The following is a 23,631-nucleotide window of genomic DNA, read 5'->3' as shown; positions in this document are numbered from 1 at the left end:
GCAGAGGATGGAATCATGAAAGTGGAAGTAAGTCACAGGGTGGGGGAGGGGGCAAAGGTACTGGGAGTGTTGAAGAATGTGTGGAAGGCGAGAACGTTATCTTGGAGAGCAAAAATGGGTATGTTTGAGGGAAAAGTGGTTCCAACAATGTTATATGGTTGCGAGGCATGGGCTATAGATAGGGTTGCGCGGAGGAGGGTGGATGTGTTGGAAATGAGTTGTCTGAGGACAATGTGTGGTGTGAGGTGGTTTGATTAAGTAATGAAAGGGTAAGAGAGATGTGTGACAATAAAAAAAAAGTGGTTGAGAGAGCAGAAGAGGGTGTATTGAAGTAGTTTGGCCACATGGAGAAAATGAGTGAGGAAAGAATGACAAAGAGGATATATGTGTCAGAGGTGGAGGGAATGAGAAGTGGGAAACCAAATTAGAGGTGGAAGGATGGAGTGAAAAAGATTGTGAGTGATCAGGGCCTGAACATACAGGAGGGTGAAAGGTGTGCAAGGAATAGAGTGAACTGGAACGATGTGGTATACCGGGTTCGACGTGCTGTCAGTGGATTGAACCAGGACCTGTGAAGCATCTGGGGTAAACAATGGAAAGTTTTGTAGGGCCTGGATGTGGAAAGGGAGCTGTGGTTTCGGTGCATTACATATGACAGCTAGAGACTGAGTGTGAACGAATGTGGCCTCTGTTGTCTTTTCCTGGCACTACCTCACATGTGTGCAGAGGGAGGGGGGGGGGGGGGTGCTGTTTCTTGTGTGGCAGAGTGGTGACAGGAATGGATGGGAGTAGCAAGTATGAGTGTGTACATGTGTATATATGAATATGTCTGTGTATGTATATGTATGTATACGTTGAAATGTATAGGTATGTATATGTGCATGTGTGTCCGTTTATGTATATACATGTGTATGTGAGTGGGCTGGGCCATTCTTTCATCTGTTTCCTTGCACTACCTCGCAAACACAGGTAACAGTGAATAAGTATAATAAATAAATTCAAATAAATGTGTATGTGAGTGGATGGGCCATTTTTCATCTGTTTCCTGGTGCTACCTCACTAATGCGAGAAACATCGATTATATACAATGAAAAAAAATATATCAAGACACAAGGTAACACATGCTACCCCTGGGGTTGCAGGAGAAATAGTTCTATCTTTGTATTCCCTGTGTGTCACAGAAGGGGACTAAAGTGGTGGAAGGAGGTGGCTAGAAACTCTCGCCCTTCTTTTACTTGAATTTCTAAAAGATGGAACAGAAGAAGGAGCCAAGCAGGATGTGAGGCTGGGGTGCCTAAATTAGCAGGTTGTAACCTAGATGAGAGGAAAGGAAAAAGAGGCAGTATGTATGAGGAAAGGAACCTGGGTGTTCCAGCTCTGAGTGAAACAAAGCTCCAGGGTAAAGGGGATGAATGGTTTGGGAATGTCTTAGCAGTAAAGGACACAAGCTATGGAAGTGGTAGCACTACTGCTGAAGTACGAGTTAAGCAAGTGTGTGAAAGAGTGTGAGGAAGTGATCTTCAGACCAATGTGGGTATAAATGAAAGTGGATTGTGAGAGATGGTTGATTATCATTGCCTCTACACCTGGCTGTGAGAAGAAAGATAAAGAGAGGCAAATGTTTTGGGAGCAGCTAAATAAGTGTGTCAGCAGTTTTGCTATGAGACTGGATATTAGGGATGCGAAATGCAAAAGTGTGTAATACGGCAGTTGAAGGTATACTTGGAGGGCAAGGGATATTTACTATTGTGAATGGACATGGTGAACAGGTTGTGGAGTTGTGTGCTGAAAAGGGACTGGTGAGTGGTAATACCTGGCTTAAAAAGGGCATACACAAGTATGCATGGTTGAGTAGGAAAGATGGCAAGCACGCATGAATGGATTACACATTACTTGACAGGTGGACACAAAAACTCTTAGATGTGGACGTGCTGAGAGCACATGGATGACTGGTGGGATGACTGAGCACAACCTGGTAAAGGCAAGGGTGATATATGTAGAGGTTTACAGTAAAGAGGAAACAATATGGGTGAGAAGAGTGTTGTGAAAATAAGTGTGTTTGGAAAAGAGACTTGCATGAAGAAACACCATGAGAAATTGAGTATGGAATGGCAAAAGGTGAAAGGTAATGATGTTGAGAAGTGGGTGAAGAATGGTAGGTATTTAGGGAATCAATGCTGCCATGTGCAGATGTGTGTGGTGTGTGGAAGGTGGGGGTGGGCAGGTGAGAAAGGGTAGCGAGCGGTGCAATGACGGTGCAATGACAAAGTAAAGTTGCTAATGAAAAGGAAAAGTGATGTGTAGGGGTGGTACTTACTTGGAAGGAGGGCAAATAATTGAGAGATATACAAAAGAATGCAGCAGGAGTTCATGAGGGAGTTGTAGGGGGTGAAAAAGAGGGCAAAGGAGAGATTGGGTGAGGCAGTATCTGTAAACTTCAGGGGAAATATGACATTTTGGAAGGAGATTGACATTGAGAAAAACAAGAGAGAAATGGGAACTTCAATGAAAGAGGAAAATGGGAAAGTGGTAGCAGGTAGTGATGAGATGAAGAGGAGATGGAGTATTTTGAAAGACAGTATGAAAAGGGAGAAAGTCATGAAAAGTGGCTTGGTTTAGAAAGACAAGCAGGTGAAAGCCTTGCATTAGATGAAAAATGGCAAGGTGGTTGGAATGGATGGTACTGCAGTTCAGTATTTTTAGAAATCAGTGTATGAATCATAGTTTGGTGTCTGAGAGCTGGCAGAATGCATATATAGTGCCATGGTATAAAGACAATGGGCACAGGAGTGAGTGTGAACTACAGAGGTATAAGTTTGTTGAGTGTACCTGGTAAGTTGTATGGGAGAATGGTGACTGATAGGGTAAAGGAATGTACAAAGCATAAGACTATAGAGGAACAATGTGGCTTGAGGAATGGTAGAATAAGTGTCGATCAGATGTTTGCTTTGAAGAATGTGTGTGAGAAATACTTGAAGAAACACAAGGATTTGTATGTAACATCTATGGATTTGAAGAAAGCATACGATAAGTTTGACAGAGATGCCTCATGAAAGGTCTTACAAACATGTGGTGGAGGAGAAAAACTACTAGAAGTAAGTGAAAAGTTTTTTCAAGAGTGGGCATGTGTGCATGTCAGTAGAGAGGAGATTGAGTGGTTCCAAGTAAAGGTTAGTCTGCAGCATGGGTGATTGTTGTCAATATGGCTGTTTTATTTGTTTATGGATGGGGTGGTGAGGGAGGTAGCTCCAAAGGTTTCAACATACCCTCTTCTGCTCTCTCAATCACACTATTTTCATTACCACACATCACTCTTTCCCTTTCATTATTTACCCGATCAAACCACCTCACACCACACACTGTCCTTCAACATTTCATATCCAACACATCCACCCTCCTCCATACAACCCTATCTATAGCCCATGCCTTGCAACCATATAATATTGCTGGAACTAATATTCCTTCAAACATACCCATTTTTGCTCTATGAAAATGTTCTCTCTTTCCACATATTCCTCATTGCTCCCAGAACCTTCACCCCCTTCCCCACCCTATGACTCACTTCCATTTACATAGTTCCACTTGCTGCTAAGTCCACTCCCAGATATCAAAAACATTTCACTTCCTCCAATTTTTCTCCATTCACACTTAAATCCCAACTACTTTGCCCCTCAACTCTGCTGAACCTAATAATCTTGCTCTTATTCACATTTACTCTCAACTTTCTCCTCTCACACACTTTTCCAAACCCAGTCACCAACTTCTGCAATTTCTCACTTGAATCCCCACCAGTGCTGTATCATCAGTGAGCAGCCACTTTCATCCCCAACAGACTGCATACTTGCCCCTCTCTCCAAAACTCTTGCATTTACCTCCCTAACCACTACATCCATAAAAAATTAAACAAGCATGGAGACATCATGCAGCCCTGCCACAGACCGACCTTAACTGGGAACCAGTCTCTCTCCTCTCTTCCTACGTGTACACATGCCTTACATCCCTAATAAAAACTTTTCACTACTTCTAACATCTTACCTCCCACATCATACACTCTTAACACCTCCCAAAAAGCAACTCTATCAACAAACATATGCCTTCTTCAGATCAATAAATTCTACATACAAATCCATCTGTTTTTCTACACATTTTTCACACACATTCTTCCAAGCAAACACCTGATCCACACATCCTCTAGCACTTCTGAAACCACACTGCTCCTCCCCAATCTGATGCTCTGTACATGTGTTCACCCTCTCAATCAAAACCTCCCATACAATTTTCCAGGGATACTCAACAAACTTATGCCTCTGTAATTTGAACACTCACCTTCATCCCTTTGCCTCTGTGCAATGGCACTATGCAAGCATTTTCCCAATCCTCAGGCACTTCACCATGATCCACACATACGCCAAATATCCTTACCAACCAATCAACAACAAAGTCACCCCACTTCTTAAAAAATTCAACTACAATACCATCCAAACCTGCTACCTTGTTGGATTTCACATTCCACAAGGCTTTCACTCACTCCTCTCTCTTGACCAAACCATTCTCCCTGACTCTCTCACTTCGCACACCAACCTGACCAAAACACTCTACAGCTGCCTCTCAATCAACAAACACATTCAACAAACCTTCTCACTTCCCCCTTGTCCCCTTCACCAATGTTCCCATTTGTTCTCTTGTCTTTCGCATGTTATTCAACTCCTTCCAAAACATATTTTTATTCTCCCTAAAATTCAATGATACTCTCTCACCCCAACCCTCACTTGCTCATTTTTCAACCCTTGCACCTTCCTCTTGACCTCCTGCCACTTTCTTTTACACACCTTCCAGTGATTTGCACTCCTTCCTTGTAAATATCATACAAATGCCTCTCTTTTCTCTTTCACTAACAACTCTACTTCCTCATCCCACCACTCACTAACCTTTCTAATCTGCCTGCCTCCCACCTTTCCCATGCCACATGCATCTTTTGCACATGCTATCACTGCTTCCCTAAATACATCCCATTCCTCCCCCACTCCCCTCATGTCATTTGCTCTCTACTTTTGCCATTCTACACTCAATCTCTCCTGGTACTTCCTCACACAGGTCTCCTTTCAAAGCTCACTTATTCTCACCATTCTCTTCTCCCCAACATTCTCTCTTCCTTTCTGAAAACCTCTACAAATCTTCACCTTCACCTCCACAAGACAGTGATCAGACATCCCTCCATCTGTCTCTCTCAGTACATAAACATCCAGAAGTCTCTCTATTACATGCCTATCAATTAACATGAAATCCAATAGTGCCCTTTGACCATCTCTCCTACTAATATACATAAACTTCTGTATATATCTCTTTTTAAACCAGGTATTCCCAATCACCAGTCTTTTTTCTGCATACAAATCCACAAGCTCTTCACCATTTCCCTTCACAACACTGAACACCCCATGTACACCAATTATACCCTCCATTGTCACAATGCTCACCTTTGCATTTAAATCATCCATCACTAATAACATCATGTACCAAAGCTACTGACACACTCACTCAGCTGCTCCCAAAACACTTGTCTCTCATGGTCTTTCTTCTCATGACCAGGTGCATAGGCATGAATAATCATCCATCTCTGTCCATCCACTTTCAGTTTTACCCTCATCAATCTAGAATTTACTTCCTTACACTCTATCACAGACTCCAACAACTCCTGCTTCAGGAGTAATGCTACTCCTTCCTCAGTTCTTGTTGAGAGGACAAGAACTGACTTTACTCCCAAGATGTTTTCAAACCATTCTTCCCCTTTACCCTTATCATTATTATTGCTATCATTATTCTTACTATCATTATTCTTATTATTAGTTGTAAGAGTAGTAGTGGTAATAATATAATGTCTGCAAAAATCTTGTTTACCTCCCTAAAATTTCAGTACTTTGTCATCTCTTGTATGGTAGTGATAACTGGTCATCTGCAGATATCTGGCCATGAGAAGGTTGCTGGAGTATTGTCAGTTTTGGTCCAGAGGACCTTAATCTCCTAAATGAGGCAAGGCACTGATGAGGTGCAGCAGGAAGCAGCTGCCTGATCATGTATTCTGAGCACCCACTATGGCTAGAAATCTCATGCACCAATAGGGTGAGTATTTGGACTTTCCCTTAGAAAGGTAAGAACCAATCATCCTGAAGCACAGGTGGAAGAAATACAGAGCTAAGGAGCAAAATGAAGTGGCAGCCAGGAAGAGTATTGAAATAACATCCATCCCTAAAGATAACCTGAGGCACAATGAGGCAGGTTGCTGGTGCTCATATTGTTAGAAACATTAGTCTCAGTGACCAGATGTACGATGCTTTCACCTCGAGAGCATCATATGCTTGTACCCACAATAACCCTTAGCCATGCATCACCTTTGAAAATATAATAAGGTGGACAATGTTCTTTGCGCTCTGTAGTAGTAGAACCATAATAATTGACAGTTATAATAAAGACTAATTCTATTACAATCATTTCTATTATCCTAATTGTTCAAAATCAGATAAAAGTTTTCCTTACATAAGAAGAATGTGTTAACTTTAGGGAAGCATCTGGTTAGAACAGTGATTACCCATATAATACTCTTATACATAACTTCCCTGCTATGCTTACCATTTCACAGTCATCTTTAGTGATGTTCCTCCAATCAGTTGAATTCATTACTTCTTCTGTTTCATTGAATGGCATACACTCACAATATTTTGGAAGGTCAACCTGTGTCTCCATAGGATACTTCTTACCAATCTTCACTACTTTCTCAACAGCCTATAGGGAAAAAGGAAAAATCATAAGTAAGTACATACACATAAATATGTTTAAAGATATTATAGATAATTTATCCATGAGGTGGGGGAAAAGAATTCTCTCTCCATATTCCATCCATATAGTAAAAAGGTAACTAAAGGGAGTGCTCATCCTCTTTGGAGGCTTAGATGAAGTGTATGAATGAGTGTGGATGTAACCAAGATGAGAAGAAAGGAGAGATAGGTAGTATGTTTGAGGAAAGAGACCTACATGTTTTGGGCATGAGTGAAACAAAGCTCAAGGGTAAAGGGGAGGATTGGTTTGAGAATGTCTTAGTAGTAAAGTTAAGGGTTGGTGAGAGGACAAGAGCTAAAGAAGGAGTAGTGCTACTCCTGAAGCAGAGTTGTGGGAGTGTGAGATGGAGTGTAAGGAAGTAAATTCTAGATTGATGTGGGCAAAACTCAATGTGAATGGTGATAGATGGGTGATTATTGGAGCTAATGCACCTGACCATGAGAAGAAAGATCATTAGAGGCAAGTGCTTTGGGAGGAGCTGAGTGAGTGTGTCAGCAGTTTTGATGTACAAGACCAGGAATTAATGATGGATGATATAAATATGAAGATAAGTAATGTGTGGATAGGGGAGAAAGAATACTTCCCACGCATTCCTCACGTGTCATAGAGGGCGACTAAAGGGGACAGGAGCGGGGCCAGAAACCTTCCCTTCCTTGTATTTTGACTTTCTAAAAGGGGAAACAAGAAGGAGTCACGCAGGGAGTGTTCATCCTCCTCGAAGGCTCAGATTGGGGGGTCTAAATGCGTGTGGATGTAACCAAGATGAGAAAAAAGGAGAGATAGGTAGTATGTTTGAGGAAAGGAACCTGGACGTTTTGGCTCTAAGTGAAATGAAGCTCAAGGGTAAAGGGGAAGAGTGGTTTGGGAATGTCTTGGGAGTAAAGTCAGGGGTTAGTGAGAGGACAAGAGCAAGGGAAGGAGTAGCACTACTCCTGAAACAGGAGTTGTGGGAGTATGTGATAGAGTGTAAGAAAGTAAATTCTAGATTGATATGGGTAAAACTGAAAATTGATGGAGAGAGATGGGTGATTATTGGTGCATATGCAACTGGGCATGAGAAGAAAGATCATGAGAGGCAAGTGTTTTGGGAGTAGCTGAATGAGTGTGTTAGTGGTTTTGATGCACAAGATCGGGTTATAGTGATGGGTGATTTGAATGCAAAGGTGAGTAATGTGGCAGCTGAGGGAATAATTAGTATACATGGGGTGTTCAGTGTTGTAAATGGAAATGGTGAAGAGCTTGTAGATTTATGTGCTGAAAAAGGACCGGTAATTGGGAATACCTGGTTTAAAAAGAGAGATATACATAAGTATATGTATGTAAATAGGAGAGATGGCCAGAGAGCATTATTGAATTACGTGTTAATTGATAGGCGTGTGAAAGAGAGACTTTTGGATGTTAATGTGCTGAGAGGTGCAACTGGAGGGATGTGTGATCATTATCTTGTGGAGGTGAAGGTGAAGATTTGTAGGGGTTTTCAGAAAGGAAGAGAGAATGTTGGGGTGAAGAGGGTGGTGAGAGTAAGTGAGCTTGGGAAGGAGACTTGTGTGAGGAAGTACCAGGAGTGACTGAGTACAGAATGGAAAAAGGTCAGAACAAAGGAGGTAAGGAGAGTGGGGGTGGAATGGGATGCATTGATGGCTTGTGCAAAACATGCTTGTGGCATGAGAAGTGTGGGAGGTGGGTTGATTACAAGGGTAGTGAGTGGTGGGATGAAGAAGTAAGATTATTTGTGAAGGAGAAGAGAGAGGCATTTGGACGATTTTTGCAGGGAAAAAATGCAAATGAGTGGGAGATGTATAAAAGAAAGAGGCAGGAGGTCAAGAGAAAGGTGCAAGAGGTGAAAAAGAGGGCAAATGAGAGTTGGGGTGAGAGAGTATCATTAAATTTTAGGGAGAATTAAAAGATGTTTTGGAAGGAGGTAAATAAAGTGTGTAAGACAAGGGAGCAAATGGGAACTTCAGTGAAGGGGGCTAATGGGGAGGTAATAACAAGTAGTGGTGATGTGAGAAGATGGAGTGAGTATTTTGAAGGTTTATTGAATGTGTTTGATGATACATTGGTAGATATAGGGTGTTTTGGTCGAGGTGGAGTGCAAAGTGAGAGGGTTAGGGAAAATGATTTGGTAAACAGAGAAGAGGTAGTAAAAGCTTTGCAGAAGATGAAAGCCGGCAAGGCAGCAGGTTTGGATGGTATTGCAGTGGAATTTACTAAAAAAGGGGGTGACTGTATTGTTGACTGGTTGGTAAGGTTATTTAATGTATGTATGATTCATGGATTTCACCCCTATCCCTGGGGATAGGGGTGAAAGAATACTTCCCACGTATTCCTCGCGTGTCGTAGAAAGCGACTAGAGGGGACGGGAGCGGGGGGCCGGAAATCCTCCCCTCCTTGTATTAACTTTCTAAAATGGGAAACAGAAGAAGGAGTCACGCGGGGAGTGCTCATCCTCCTCGAAGGCTCAGAGTGGGGTGCCTAAATGTGTGTGGATGTAACCAAGATGTGAAAAAAGGAGAGATAGGTAGTATGTTTGAGGAAAGGAACCTGGATGTTTTGGCTCTGAGTGAAACGAAGCTCAAGGGTAAAGGGGAAGAGTGGTTTGGAAATGTCTGGGGAGTGAAGTCAGGGGTTAGTGAGAGGACAAGAGCAAGGGAAGGAGTAGCAATACTCCTGAAACAGGAGTTGTGGGAGTATGTCATAGAATGTAAGAAAGTAAATTCTTGATTAATATGGGTAAAATTGAAAGTTGATGGAGAGAGGTGGGTGATTATTGGTGCATATGCACCTGGGCATGAGAAGAAAGATCATGAGAGGCAAGTGTTTTGGGAGCAGCTAAATGAGTGTGTTAGCGGTTTTGATGCACGAGACCGGGTTATAGTGATGGGTGATTTGAATGCAAAGGTGAGTAATGTGGCAGTTGAGGGAATAATTGGTATGCATGGGGTGTTCAGTGTTGTAAATGGAAATGGTGAAGAGCTTGTAGATTTATGTGCTGAAAAAGGACTGATGATTGGGAATACCTGGTTTAAAAAGCGAGATATACATAAGTATACTTATGTAAGTAGGAGAGATGGCCAGAGAGCGTTATTGGATTACGTGTTAATGGACAGGCGTGCGAAAGAGGGACTTTTGGATGTCAATGTGCTGAGAGGTGCAACTGGAGGGATGTCTGATCATTATCTTGTGGAGGCTAAGGTGAAGATTAGTATGGGTTTTCAGAAAAGAAGAGTGAATGTTGGGGTGAAGAAGGTGGTGAGAGTAAGTGAGCTTGGGAAGGAGACCTGTGTGAAGAAGTATCAGGAGAGACTGTGTACAGAATGGAAAAAGGTGAGAACAATGGAAGTAAGGGGAGTGGGGGAGGAATGGGATGTATTTAGGGAATCAGTGATGGATTGTGCAAAAGATGCTTGTGGCATGAGAAGAGTCGGAGGTGGGCTGTTTAGAAAGGGTAGTGAGTGGTGGGATGAAGAAGTAAGAGTATTAGTGAAAGAGAAGAGAGAGGCATTTGGACGATTTTTGCAGGGAAAAAATGCAATTGAGTGGGAGAAGTATAAAAGAAAGAGACAGGAGGTCAAGAGAAAGGTGCAAGAGGTGAAAAAAAGGGCAAATGAGAGTTGGGGTGAGAGACTATCAGTAAATTTTAGGGAGAATAAAAAGATGTTCTGGAAGGAGGTAAATAGGGTGCGTAAGACAAGGGAGCAAATGGGAACTTCAGTAAAGGGCGTAAATGGGGAGGTGATAACAAGTAGTGGTGATGTGAGAAGGAGATGGAATGAGTATTTTGAAGGTTTGTTGAATGTGTCTGATGACAGAGTGGCAGATATAGGGTGTTTGGGTCGAGGTGGTGTGCAAAGTGAGAGGGTTAGGGAAAATGATTTGGTAAACAGAGAAGAGGTAGTAAAAGCTTTGCGGAAGATGAAAGCCGGCAAGGCAGCAGGTTTGGATGGTATTGGAGTGGAATTTATTAAAAAAGGGGGTGACTGTATTGTTGACTGGTTGGTAAGGTTATTTAATGTATGTATGACTCATTGTGAGGTGCCTGAGGATTGGCGGAATGCTTGCATAGTGCCATTGTACAAAGGCAAAGGGGATAAGAGTGAGTGCTCAAATTACAGAGGTATAAGTTTGTTGAGTATTCCTGGTAAATTATATGGGAGGGTATTGATTGAGAGGGTGAAGGCATGTACAGAGCATCAGATTGGGGAAGAGCAGTGTGGTTTCAGAAGTGGTAGAGGATGTGTGGATCAGGTGTTTGCTTTGAAGAATGTATGTGAGAAATACTTAAAAAAGCAAATGGATTTGTATGTAGCATTTATGGATCTGGAGAAGGCATATGATAGAGTTGATAGAGATGCTCTGTGGAAGGTATTAAGAATATATGGTGTGGGAGGCAAGTTGTTAGAAGCAGTGAAAAGTTTTTATCGAGGATGTAAGGTATGTGTATGTGTAGGAAGAGAGGAAAGTGATTGGTTCTCAGTGAATGTAGGTTTGCGGCAGGGGTGTGTGATGTTTCCATGGTTGTTAATTTGTTTATGGATGGGGTTGTTAGGAAGGTGAATGCAAGAGTTTTGGAAAGAGGGGCAAGTATGCAGTCTGTTGTGGATGAGAGAGCTTGGGAAGTGAGTCAGTTGTTGTTCGCTGATGATACAGCGCTGGTGGCTAATTCATGTGAGAAACTGCAGAAGCTGGTGACTGAGTGTGGTAATGTGTGTGAAAGAAGAAAGTTAAGAGTAAATGTGAATAAGAGCAAGGTTATCAGGTACAGTAGGGTTGAGGGTCAAGTCAATTGGGAGGCAAGTTTGAATGGAGAAAAACTGGAGGAAGTGAAGTGTTTTAGATATCTGGGAGTGGATTTGGCAGCGGATGGAACCATGGAAGCAGAAGTGAATCATAGGGTGGGGGAGGGGGCGAAAATTCTGGGAGCCTTGAAGAATGTTTGGAAGTCGAGAACATTATCTCCGAAAGCAAAAATGGGTATGTTTGAAGGAATAGTGGTTCCAACAATGTTGTATAGTTGTGAGGCGTGGGTTATGGATAGGGTTGTGCGCAGGAGGGTGGATGTGCTGGAAATGAGATGTTTGAGGACAATATGTGGTGTGAGGTGGTTTGATCGAGTAAGTAATGTAAGGGTAAGAGAGATGTGTGGAAATAAAAAGAGTGTGGTTGAGAGAGCAGAAGAGGGTGTTTTGAAATGGTTTGGTCACATGGAGAGAATGAGTGAGGAAAGATTGACCAAGAGGATATATGTGTCGGAGGTGGAGGGAACAAGGAGAAGTGGGAGACCAAACTGGAGGTGGAAAGATGTAGTGAAAAAAGATTTTGAGTGATCCGGGCCTAAACATGCACGAGGCTGAAAGGCATGCAAGGAATAGAGTGAATTGGAACGATGTGGTATACCAGGGTGGACGTGCTGTCAATGGATTGAACCAGGGCATGTGAAGCGTCTGGGGTAAACCATGGAAGGTTCTGTGGGGCCTGGATGTGGAAAGGGAGCTGTGGTTTTGGTGCATTATTACATGACAGCTAGAGACTGAGTGTGAACGAATGGGGCCTTTGTTGTCCTTTCCTAGCGCTACCCCGCACACATGAGGGGGGAGGGGGTTGTTATTCCATGTGTGGCGAGGTGGCGATGGGAATAAATAAAGGCAGACAGTATGAATTATGTACATGTGTGTATATGTATATGTCTCTGTGTATATATATGTGTACATTGAGATGTATAGGTATGTATATTTGCATGTGTGGACGTGTATGTATATACATGTGTATGTGGGTGGGTTGGGCCATTCTTTCGTCTGTTTCCTTGCGCTACCTCGCTAATGCGGGAGACAGCGACAAAGCAAAATAATAATAATAATAATAAAAGTAAAGTGGCAGTTGAGGGCATAATTGGTGTACATGGGGTACTCAGTGTTGTGAATGAAAATGGTAAAGAGCTTGTGGGTTGTGTGCTGAAAAAAGACTGGTTACTGGAAGTACCTGGTTTAAAAAGACAGATATACACATATATGTGAATAGGAGATATGGTCAATGGGCATTATTAGATTACATATTAATTGATAAATGTATAAAAAAGAGACTTCTGGATGTAAATGTGCTGAGAGGGGCAGCTGGTGGGATGTCGGATCACTATCTTGTGGATGTGAGGGTGAAGATTTGTAGAGGTTTTCAAAAAAGAGGAAATTATGTTGGGAGGAGTGATGAGAGTAAGTGAGCTTAGAAAGGAGACTTGTAGGAAGAAATATCCGGAGAGAATGAGTGTAGAGCGGCAAAAGGTGAGAGAAAGTGAAGCAAGGAGAGTGGGTGAGGAATAGAATGTATCTAGGGAGGCAGTGATGGCATGTGTACAAGATACATGAGGCATGCAAAAGGTAGGAGATGGGAAGGTTAGAAAGGGTAGTGAGTGGTTGGATGAAGAAGTGAAGCTGCTAGTGAAATAGAAATGAGAGATGTTTGGGCATTACTTAGAGGAAAGGAGTGCATATGATTGGGAGATGTATAAGAAAAAGTGACAAGACAAGTGGAAGGTGCAAGAGTTGAAAAAGAGGACAAGTGAGAATTGGGGTGAGGGAGAATAATTAAAGTCAGGGAGAATAAAAAGATATTTTGGAAGGATGTAAATAATGTGTATAAAGCAAGAGAATAAATAGGAACATTGGCGAAGGGGGAAAAAGGGGGAATAATAACAGGTAGTGATGAAGTGATTAGGAGATGGAGTGAGTATTTCTGAAGGATTGTTAGATGTGTTTGATGATAAGAGTGGAAGATGTAAGGTGATTTGGTTAGGGTGGTATGCAAAGTGAGAAAGTCATGGAGAGTGGTTTGGTGAAGAGAGAAAAAGTGGTAAAAGCCTCGTGTGATATGAAATGTGGCAAGCCATCTGGAATAGATAGTAACGCAGTTGAATATATCAAGAAAGGGGGTGCTTGTGTTGATGATTTCTTGGTAAGGTTATTCAGTGTATGTATGGATCAAGGTAAGGCACCTGAGGATTGGCAAAATGCATGTATAGTTGCCACTGTATAAAGACAAGAGGGATAAAGGTGAGTGTTCAAACTACAGAGGTATAAGTTTGTTGAATATACCTGGTAAGTTATATGGGATAGTATTGACTAAGAGGGGTACAGGCATGTAAAAGCATCAGATTGGGGAGGAGCAGTGTGGTTTCAGAAGTTGTAGAGGATGAGTGGATCAGGTGTTTGCTTTGAAGAATATAGGCAAGAAATATCTAGGAAAACAGATGGATTTGTATGTGGCATTTACAAATCTGGAAATGGCAATTGATAGGGTTGACAGAGATGCTTAGTGAAAGGTATTAAGAATATATGGTGAGGGAGGTAAGCTGCTAGAAGCAATGAGAAGATTTTATCAATGGTGTAAGGCGTGTGTACAAGTAGGAAGAGAGAAAAGTGAATGGATCCCAGTGAAGGTTGGTCTGTGGCAGGGGTGCGTGATGTCACCAAGGTTGTTTAATTTGTTTATGGGTAGGATGGTGACGGATGTATATGCAAAAGTCTTGGAAAGAGGGGTGAGTTCTTAGTCTGTGGGGGAAGAGAGAGATTGGGAAGTGAGTCAGTCATTGCTTCCCGATAATACAGCACTTGTGGCTGATTTGATTGAGAAACTGCAGAAGCTGGAGACTGAGTTTTGAAGAGAATGCGAAAGGAGAAAGTTGAGAGTGAATGTGAATAAAAGCAGCTGTACTGAACCTAATAACCTTGATCTTATTCACATTCACTCTCAAGTTTCTTCCTTCAAACACTTTACCAAACTCAGTCACCCACTTCTGCAGTTTCTCAACTAAATCAGCCACCAGCCCTGTATCATCAATGAACAACTGACTCACTTCCCAAGTACTCTCACCCACAACAGACTGCGTATTTGCCCCTCTCTCCAAAAGTCTTGCATTCACCTCCAGAACCACCCAATCCATAAAGAAATTAAACAACCATGGAGACATCATGCCCCCCTGCCGCAAACTGACATTTACTGGGAACCAATCACTTTCTTCTCTTCATACTCATATACATGCCTTACATCCTTGGTAAAAACTTTTCACTGCTCCTAGCAACTTACCTCCCACACCACATGCTCTTAAAACCTTCCACAATGGTAATGAAAGCTTTGTGGATGATGAAAACTGGCAAGGTGTTGGGTGTGGATGATACAGTGGAATTTATTAAAAAAGGGGGCGACTGTTGGTTGGTAAGCATATTCAATGTATGTATGGATCATGGTGAAGTGCCTGAGGTTGGCGGAATGCAAACATAGTACCATTGTACAAAGGCAAAGGGGATACAGGTGAGTGCTCAAATTACAGAGGCATCAGTTTATTGAGTATTCCTGGGATATTATAAGGGAGGGTATCGATTTACAGGGTAAATGCATGTACAGAGCATCAGGCTGAGGAAAACCAGTGTGGTTTCACAAGTGGGAGAGGATGTGTGGATCAGGTGTATGCTTTGAAGAATGTAAATGAGAAATAATGAGAAAAACAGGTGGATTTGTATGTAGTATTTATGAATCTGGAGAAGGCATATGATAGGAATGATATATATTTATATCTATTTTGCTTTGTCGCTGTCTCCCGCGTTAGCAAGTCAAATATACATACCAATACATCTCAAAGTACACATATGTATACACACACAGACACATACATATATACACATGTACATAATTCATACTGTCTGCCTTTATTCATTCCCATCGCCACCCCGCCACACATGAAATAACAACCCCCTCCACCCTCACGTGTGTGAGATAGCGCTAGAAAAAGACAACAAAGGCCACATTCGTTCACACTCTGTCTCTAGCTGTCATGTAATAATGCACTCAAACCACAGCTCCCTTTCTACATCCAGACCCCACAGAACTTTTCATGGTTTACCCCAGACGCTTTACATGCCCTGGCTCAATCCATTGACAGCACATCAACCCCAGTATACCACATCATTCCAATTCACTCTATTCCTTGCACGCCTTTCACCCTCCTGCATGTTCAGGCCCCGATCACTCAAAATCTTTTTCACTCTACCTTTCCACCTCCAATTTGGTGATGTGAGGAGATGGAATGAGTATTTTGAAGGTTTGTTGAATGTGTCTGATGACAGAGTGGCAGATATAGGGTGTTTTGGTCGAGGTGGTGTGCAAAGTGAGAGGGTTAGGGAAAATGATTTGGTAAACAGAGAAGAGGTAGTAAAAGCTTTGCGGAAGATGAAAGCCGGCAAGGCAGCAGGTTTGGATGGTATTGCAGTGGAATTTATTAAAAAAGGGGGTGACTGTATTGTTGACTGGTTGGTAAGGTTATTTAATGTATGTATGACTCATGGTGAGGTGCCTGAGGATTGGCGGAATGCGTGCATAGTGCCATTGTACAAAGGCAAAGGGGATAAGAGTGAGTGCTCAAATTACAGAGGTATAAGTTTGTTGAGTATTCCTGGTAAATTATATGGGAGGGTATTGATTGAGAGGGTGAAGGCATGTACAGAGCATCAGATTGGGGAAGAGCAGTGCGGTTTCAGAAGTGGTAGAGGATGTGTGGATCAGGTGTTTGCTTTGAAGAATGTATGTGAGAAATACTTAGAAAAGCAAATGGATTTGTATGTAGCATTTATGGATCTGGAGAAGGCATATGATAGAGTTGATAGAGATGCTCTGTGGAAGGTATTAAGAATATATGGTGTTGGAGGCAAGTTGTTAGAAGCAGTGAAAAGTTTTTATCAAGGATGTAAGGCATGTGTACGTGTAGGAAGAGAGGAAAGTGATTGGTTCTCAGTGAATGTAGGTTTGCGGCAGGGGTGTGTGATGTCTCCATGGTTGTTTAATTTGTTTATGGATGGGGTTGTAAGGGAGGTAAATGCAAGAGTCCTGGAAAGAGGGGCAAGTATGAAGTCTGTTGGGGATGAGAGAGCTTGGGAAGTGAGTCAGTTGTTGTTCGCTGATGATACAGCGCTGGTGGCTGATTCATGTGAGAAACTGCAGAAGCTGGTGACTGAGTTTGGTAAAGTGTGTGGAAGAAGAAAGTTGAGAGTAAATGTGAATAAGAGCAAGGTTATTAGGTACAGTAGGGGTGAGGGTCAAGTCAATTGGGAGGTGAGTTTGAATGGAGAAAAACTGGAGGAAGTGAAGTGTTTTAGATATCTGGGAGTGGATCTGTCAGTGGATGGAACCATGGAAGCGGAAGTGGATCATAGGGTGGGGGAGGGGGCGAAAATTTTGGGAGCCTTGAAAAATGTGTGGAAGTCGAGAACATTATCTCGGAAAGCAAAAATGGGTATGTTTGAGGGAATAGTGGTTCCAACAATGTTGTATGGTTGCGAGGCGTGGGCTATGGATAGAGATGTGCGCAGGAGGATGGATGTGCTGGAAATGAGATGTTTGAGGACAATGTGTGGTGTGAGGTGGTTTGATCGAGTAAGTAACGTAAGGGTAAGAGAGATGTGTGGAAATAAAAAGAGCGTGGTTGAGAGAGCAGAAGAGGGTGTTTTGAAATGGTTTGGGCACATGGAGAGAATGAGTGAGGAGAGATTGACCAAGAGGATATATGTGTCGGAGGTGGAGGGAACGAGGAGAAGAGGGAGACCAAATTGGAGGTGGAAAGATGGAGTGAAAAAGATTTTGTGTGATCGGGGCCTGAACATGCAGGAGGGTGAAAGGAGGGCAAGGAATAGAGTGAATTGGAGTCATGTGGTATACAGGGGTTGACGTGCTGTCAGTGGATTGAATCAAGGCATGTGAAGCGTCTGGGGTAAACCATGGAAAGCTGTGTAGGTATGTATATTTGCGTGTGTGGACGTGTGTATGTACATGTGTATGGTGGGGGGGGGCATTTCTTTCGTCTGTTTCCTTGCGCTACCTCGCAAACGCGGGAGACAGCGACAAAGTATAAAAAAAAAAAAAAAAAAAAAATCTCTCTTACCCTTTCATTACTTACTCGCGCAAACCACCTCACACCACATACTGCCCTCAAACATCTCATTTCCAGCACATCCACCCTCCTTCGCACAATTCTATCTACAGCCCATGCCTCGCAATCATATAACATTGTTGGAACCACTATTCTTTCAAACATACCCATTTTTGCTTTTCAAGATAAATTTCTCGACTTCCACACATTTTTCAATGCTCCCAGAACTTTCACCCCCTCCCCTACCCTATGATTCATCTCCACTTCCATGGTTCCATCCGCTGCCAAATCCACTCCCAGATATCTAAAACACTTCACTTCCTCCAGTTTTTCTCCATTCAAACTTACCTCCCAGTTGACTTGTCCCTCAACCCTACTGTACCTAATAACCTTGCTCTTATTCACATTTACTCTCAGCTTTCTTCTTTCACACACTTTGCCAAACTCAGTCACCAGCTTCTGCAATTTCTCACCTGAATCAGCCACCAGCACTGTATCATCAGCAAACAACAACTAACTCACTTCCCAAGCTCTCTCATCCACAACAGACTGTATACTTGCCCCTCTTTCCAAAACTCTTGCATTCACCTCCCTGACAACCCCATCCATAAACAAATTAAACAACCATGGAGACATCACGCACCCCTGCCACTAACCAACATTCACTGAGAACCAATCACTTTCCTTCCATCCTAGACGTACACATGCCTTACATCCTCAATAAAAACTTTTCACTGCTTCTAACAACTTGCCTCCCACACCATATATTCTTAATACCTTCCACAGAGCATCTCTATCAACTCTATCATATGCCTTCTCCAGATCCATAAATGCAACATACAAATCCATTTGCTTTTCTAAGTATTTCTCGCATACATTCTTCAAAGCAAACATCTAATCCACATATCCTCTACCACTTCTGAAACCACACTGCTCTTCCCCAATCTAATGCTCTGTATATGCCTCCACCCTCTCAATCAATACCATCCCATATAATTTCCCAGGAATACTCAACAAACTTATACCTCTGTAATTTGAGCACTAACTCTTATCTCCTTTGCCTTTGTACAATGGCACTATGCAACCATTTCGCCAGTCCTCAGGCACCTCACCATGAGTCATACATACATTGAATAACCTTACCAACCAGTCAACACTACAGTCACCCCCTTTTTTGATAAATTCCACTACAATACCATCCAAACCCACTACCTTGCCGGCTTTCATCTTCCGTAAAGCTTTTACTACTTCGTCTCTGTTTACCAAATCATTTTCCCTAACCCTCTCACTCTGCACACCACCTCGACCAAAACACCCTATATCTGCCACTCTATTATCAAACACATTCAACAAACCTTCAAAATACTCACTCCATCTCCTTCTCACATCACCACTACTTGTTATCACCTCCCCATTAGCCCCCTTCACTGATGTTCCCATATGTTCCCTTGTCTTATGCATTTCATTTACTTCCTTCCAAAACATCTTTTTATTCTCCCTAAAATTTACTGATACTCTCTCACCCCATCTCTCATTTGCCCTCTTTTTCACCTCTTGCACCTTTTTCGACCCCCTGCCTCTTTCTTTTATACATCTCCCACTCATTTGCATTATTTCCCAGCAAAAATCGTCCAAATGCCTCTCTCTTCTCTTTCACTAATAATCTTACTTCTTCATCCCACCACTCACTACCCTTTCTAATCTGCACACCTCCCACGCTTCTCATGCCACAAGCATCTTTTGTGCAAGCCATCACTGCTTCCCTAAATATAACCCATTCCTCCCCAACTCCCCTTACGTCCTTTGTTCTCACCTTTTTCCATTCTGTACTCAGTCTCTCCTGGTACTTCCTAACACAAGTCTCCTTCCCAAGCTCACTTACTCTCACCACTCTCCTCACCCCAACATTCTCTCTTCTTTTCTAAAAACCTCTACATATCTTCACCTTTACCTCTACAAGATAATAAACAGACATTCCTCCAGTTGCACCCCTCAGCACATTAACTCCCAAAAGTCTCTCTTTCGTGCACCTATCAATTAACACGTAATCCAATAATGCTCTCTGGCCATCTCTCCTACTTACAAATGTATTTATCTATATTTTATTTTGCTTTGTCGCTCTCCCGCGTTTGCAAGGTAGCGCAAGGAAACAGACATAGGAAATGGCCCAACCCACCCCCATACACATGTATATACATACACGTCCACACACGCAAATATACATACCCATACATCTCAATGTACACATATATATACACACACAGACACATACATATATACACATGCACACAATTCACAGTCTGCCTTCATTCATTCCCATCGCCACCTCGCCACACATGGAATAACATCCCCCTCCAACCTCATGTGTGCGAGGTAGTGCTAGGAAAGGACAACAAAGGCCCCATTCGTTCACACTCAGTCTCTAGCTGTCATGCAATAATGCCCGAAACCACAGCTCCTTTTCCACATCCAGGTCCAACAGAACTTTGCATGTTTTACACCAGTTGCTTCACATGCCCTGATTCAGTCCATTGACAGCACGTCGACCCGGTATACCACATCGATCCAATTCACTCTATTCCTTGCATGCCTTTCACCCTCCTGCATGTTCAGGCCCCGATCACTCAAAATCTTTTTCACTCCATCTTTCCACCTCCAATTTGGTCTCCCACTTCTCGTTCCCTCCACGTCCGACACATATATCCTCTTGGTCAATCTTTCCTCACTCATTCAGTCAATCTTTCTCACTCATTCTCTCCATGTGCCCAAAACATTTCAAAACACCCTCTTCTGCTCTCTCAACCACGCTCTTTTTATTTCCACACATTTCCAGAAACCCTCCCTTCCTTGTATTTTAACTTTCTGAAAGGGGAAACAGAAGAAGGAGTCACGCGAGGAGTGCTCATCCTCCTCGAAGGCTCAGATTGGGGGGTCTAAATGTGTGTGGATGTAACCAAGATGAGAAAAAAGGAGAGATAGGTAGTATGTTTGAGGAAAGGAACCTAGATGTTTTGGCTCTGAGTGAAACGAAGCTCAAGGGTAAAGGGAAGAGTGGTTTGGGAATGTCTTGGGAGTAAAGTCAGGGGTTAGTGAGAGGACAAGAGCAAGGGAAGGAGTAGCACTACTCCTGAATCAGGAGTTGTGGGAGTTTGTGATAGAGTGTATGAAAGTAAATTCTAGATTGATATGGGTAAAACTGAAAGTTGATGGAGAGAGATGGGTGATTATTGGTGCATATGCACCTGGTCATGAGAAGAAAGATCATGAGAGGCACGTGTTTTGGGAGCAGCTGAATGAGTGTGTTAGTGGTTTTGATGCACAAGACCGGGTTATAGTGATAGGTGATTTGAATGCAAAGGTGAGTAATGTGGCGGTTGAGGGAATAATTGGTATACATGGAGTGTTCAGTGTTGTAAATGGAAATGGTGAAGAGCTTGTAGATTTATGTGCTGAAAAAGGACTGGTGATTGGGAATACCTGGTTTAAAAAGCGAGATATACATAAGTATACGTATGTAAGTAGGAGAGATGGCCAGAGAGCATTATTGGATTATGTGTTAATTGATAGACGCGCGAAAGAGAGACTTTTGGATGTTAATGTGCTGAGAGGTGCAGCTGGAGGGATGTCTGATCATTATCTTGTGGAGGCGAAGGTGAAGATTTGTAGGGGGTTTTCAGAAAAGAAGAGAGAATGTTGGGGCGAAGAGAGTGGTGAGAGTAAGTGAGCTTGGGAAGGAGACTTGTGTGAGGAAGTACCAGGAGAGACTGAGTACAGAACGGAAAAAGGTGAGAACAAAGGAGGTAAGGGGAGTGGGGGAGGAATGTGATGTATTTAGGGAAGCAGTGATGGCTTGTGCGAAAGATGCTTGTGGCATGAGAAGCGTGGGAGGTGGGTTGATTAGAAAAGGTAGTGAGTGGTTGGATGAAGAAGTGAGATTATTAGTGAAAGAGAAGAGAGAGGCATTTGGACGATTTTTGCAGGGAAAAAATGCAAATGAGTGGGAGAAGTATAAAAGAAAGAGGCAGGAGGTCAACAGAAAGGTGTAAGAGGTGAAAAAGAGGGCAAATGATAGTTGGGGTGAGAGAGTATCATTAAATTTCAGGGAGAATAAAAAGATGTTTTGGAAGGAGGTAAATAAAGTGCATAAGACAAGGGAGCAAATGGGGAGGTGATAACAAGTAGTGGTGATGTGAGAAGGAGATGGAGTGAGTATTTTGAAGGTTTGTTGAATGTGTTTGATGATAGAGTGGCAGATATAGGGTGTTTTGGTCAAGGTGGTGTGCAAAGTGAGAGGGTTAGGGAAAATGATTTGGTAAATAGGGAAGAGGTAGTAAAAGCTTTACGGAAGATGAAAGCCGGCAAGGCAGGAGGTTTGGATGGTATTGCAGTGGAATTTATTAAAAAAAAGGGGGTGACTGTATTGTTGACTGGTTGGTGAGGTTATTTAATATATGTATGATTCATGGTGAGGTGCCTGAGGATTGGCGGAATGCTTGCATAGTGCCATTGTACAAAGGCAAAGGGGATAAGAGTGAGTGCTCAAATTACATAGGTATAAGTTTGTTGAGTATTCCTGGTACATTATATGGGAGGGTATTGATTGAGAGGGTGGAGGCATGTACAGAGCATCAGATTGGGGAAGAGCAGTGTGGTTTCAGAAGTGGTAGAGGATGTGTGGATCAGGTGTTTGCTTTGAAGAATGTATGTGAGAAATACTTAGAAAAACAAATGGATTTGTATGTAGCATTCATGGATCTGGAGAAGGCATATGATAGAGTTGACAGAGATGCTCTGTGGAAGGTTTTAAGAATATATGGTGTGGAAGGTAAGTTGTTAGAAGCAGTGAAATGTTTTTATCGAGGATGTAAGGCATGTGTACGTGTAGGAAGAGAGGAAAGTGATTGGTTCTCAGTGAATGTAGGTTTGCGGCAGGGGTGTGTGATGTCTCCATGGTTGTTTAATTTGTTTATGGATGGGGTTGTTAGGGAGGTGAATGCAAGAGTTTTGGAAAGAGGGGCAAGTATGCAGTCTGTTTTGGATGAGAGAACTTGGGAAGTGAGTCAGTTGTTGTTCGCTGATGATACAGCGCTGGTGGCTGATTCATGTAAGAAACTGCAGAAGCTGGTGACTGAGTTTGGTAAAGTGTGTGAAAGAAGAAAGTTAAGAGTAAATGTAAATAAGAGCAAGGTTATTAGGTACAGTAGGGTTGAGGGTCAAGTCAATTGGGAGGCAAGTTTGAAAGGAGAAAAACTGGAGGAAGTAAAGTGTTTTAGATATCTGGGAGTGGATCTGGCAGCGGATGGAACCATGGAAGCGCAAGTGAATCATAGGGTTGGGGAGGGGGCGAAAATTCTGGGAGCCTTGAAGAATGTTTGGAAGTCGAGAACATTATCTCGTAAAGCAAAAATGGCTATGTTTGAAGGAATAGTGGTTCCAACAATGTTGTATGGTTGCGAGGCGTGGGCTATGGATAGAGTTGTGCGCAGGAGGGTGGATGTGCTGGAAATGAGATGTTTGAGGACAATATGTGGTGTGAGGTAGTTTGATCGAGTAAGTAATGTAGGGGTAAAAGAGATGTGTGGAAATAAAAAGAGTGTGGTTGAGAGAGCAGAAGAGGGTGTTTTGAAATGGTTTGGTCACATGGAGAGAATGAGTGAGGAAAGATTGACCAAGAGGATATATGTGTCGGAGGTGGAGGGAACGAGGAGAAGTGGGAGACCAAATTGGAGGTGGAAAGATGGAGTGAAAAAGATTTTGAGTGATCGGGGCCTGAACATGCAGGAGGGTGAAAGGCATGCAAAGAATAGAGTGAATTGGAACGATGTGGTATACCGGGGTCGACGTGCTGTCAATGGATTGAACCACGGCATGTGAAGCGTCTGGGGTAAACC

General features: G+C 42.6%; 1 protein-coding gene across 33 annotated transcripts in view; it reads right to left on the bottom strand.

Moving 5' to 3' along the window:
• Ndae1 (Na[+]-driven anion exchanger 1) overlaps positions 1-23,631 on the bottom strand; it is a 680,061-nt gene that overhangs the window by 365,621 nt on the left and 290,809 nt on the right. For all 33 annotated transcript variants that reach the window (XM_071683718.1, XM_071683724.1, XM_071683696.1 and 30 more), the window contains one exon: positions 6,625-6,777. In XM_071683718.1, coding sequence (XP_071539819.1) covers positions 6,625-6,777 — 153 coding nt within the window. The remainder of the gene's footprint in view (positions 1-6,624; positions 6,778-23,631) is intronic.

The sequence above is a fragment of the Panulirus ornatus genome, chromosome 37, assembly GCF_036320965.1.
Source record: "Panulirus ornatus isolate Po-2019 chromosome 37, ASM3632096v1, whole genome shotgun sequence".
Lineage (NCBI taxonomy): Eukaryota > Metazoa > Arthropoda > Malacostraca > Decapoda > Palinuridae > Panulirus > Panulirus ornatus.
Note: the sequence above shows the minus strand (reverse complement) of the source record. Positions and strands in the feature narration are given on the sequence as shown.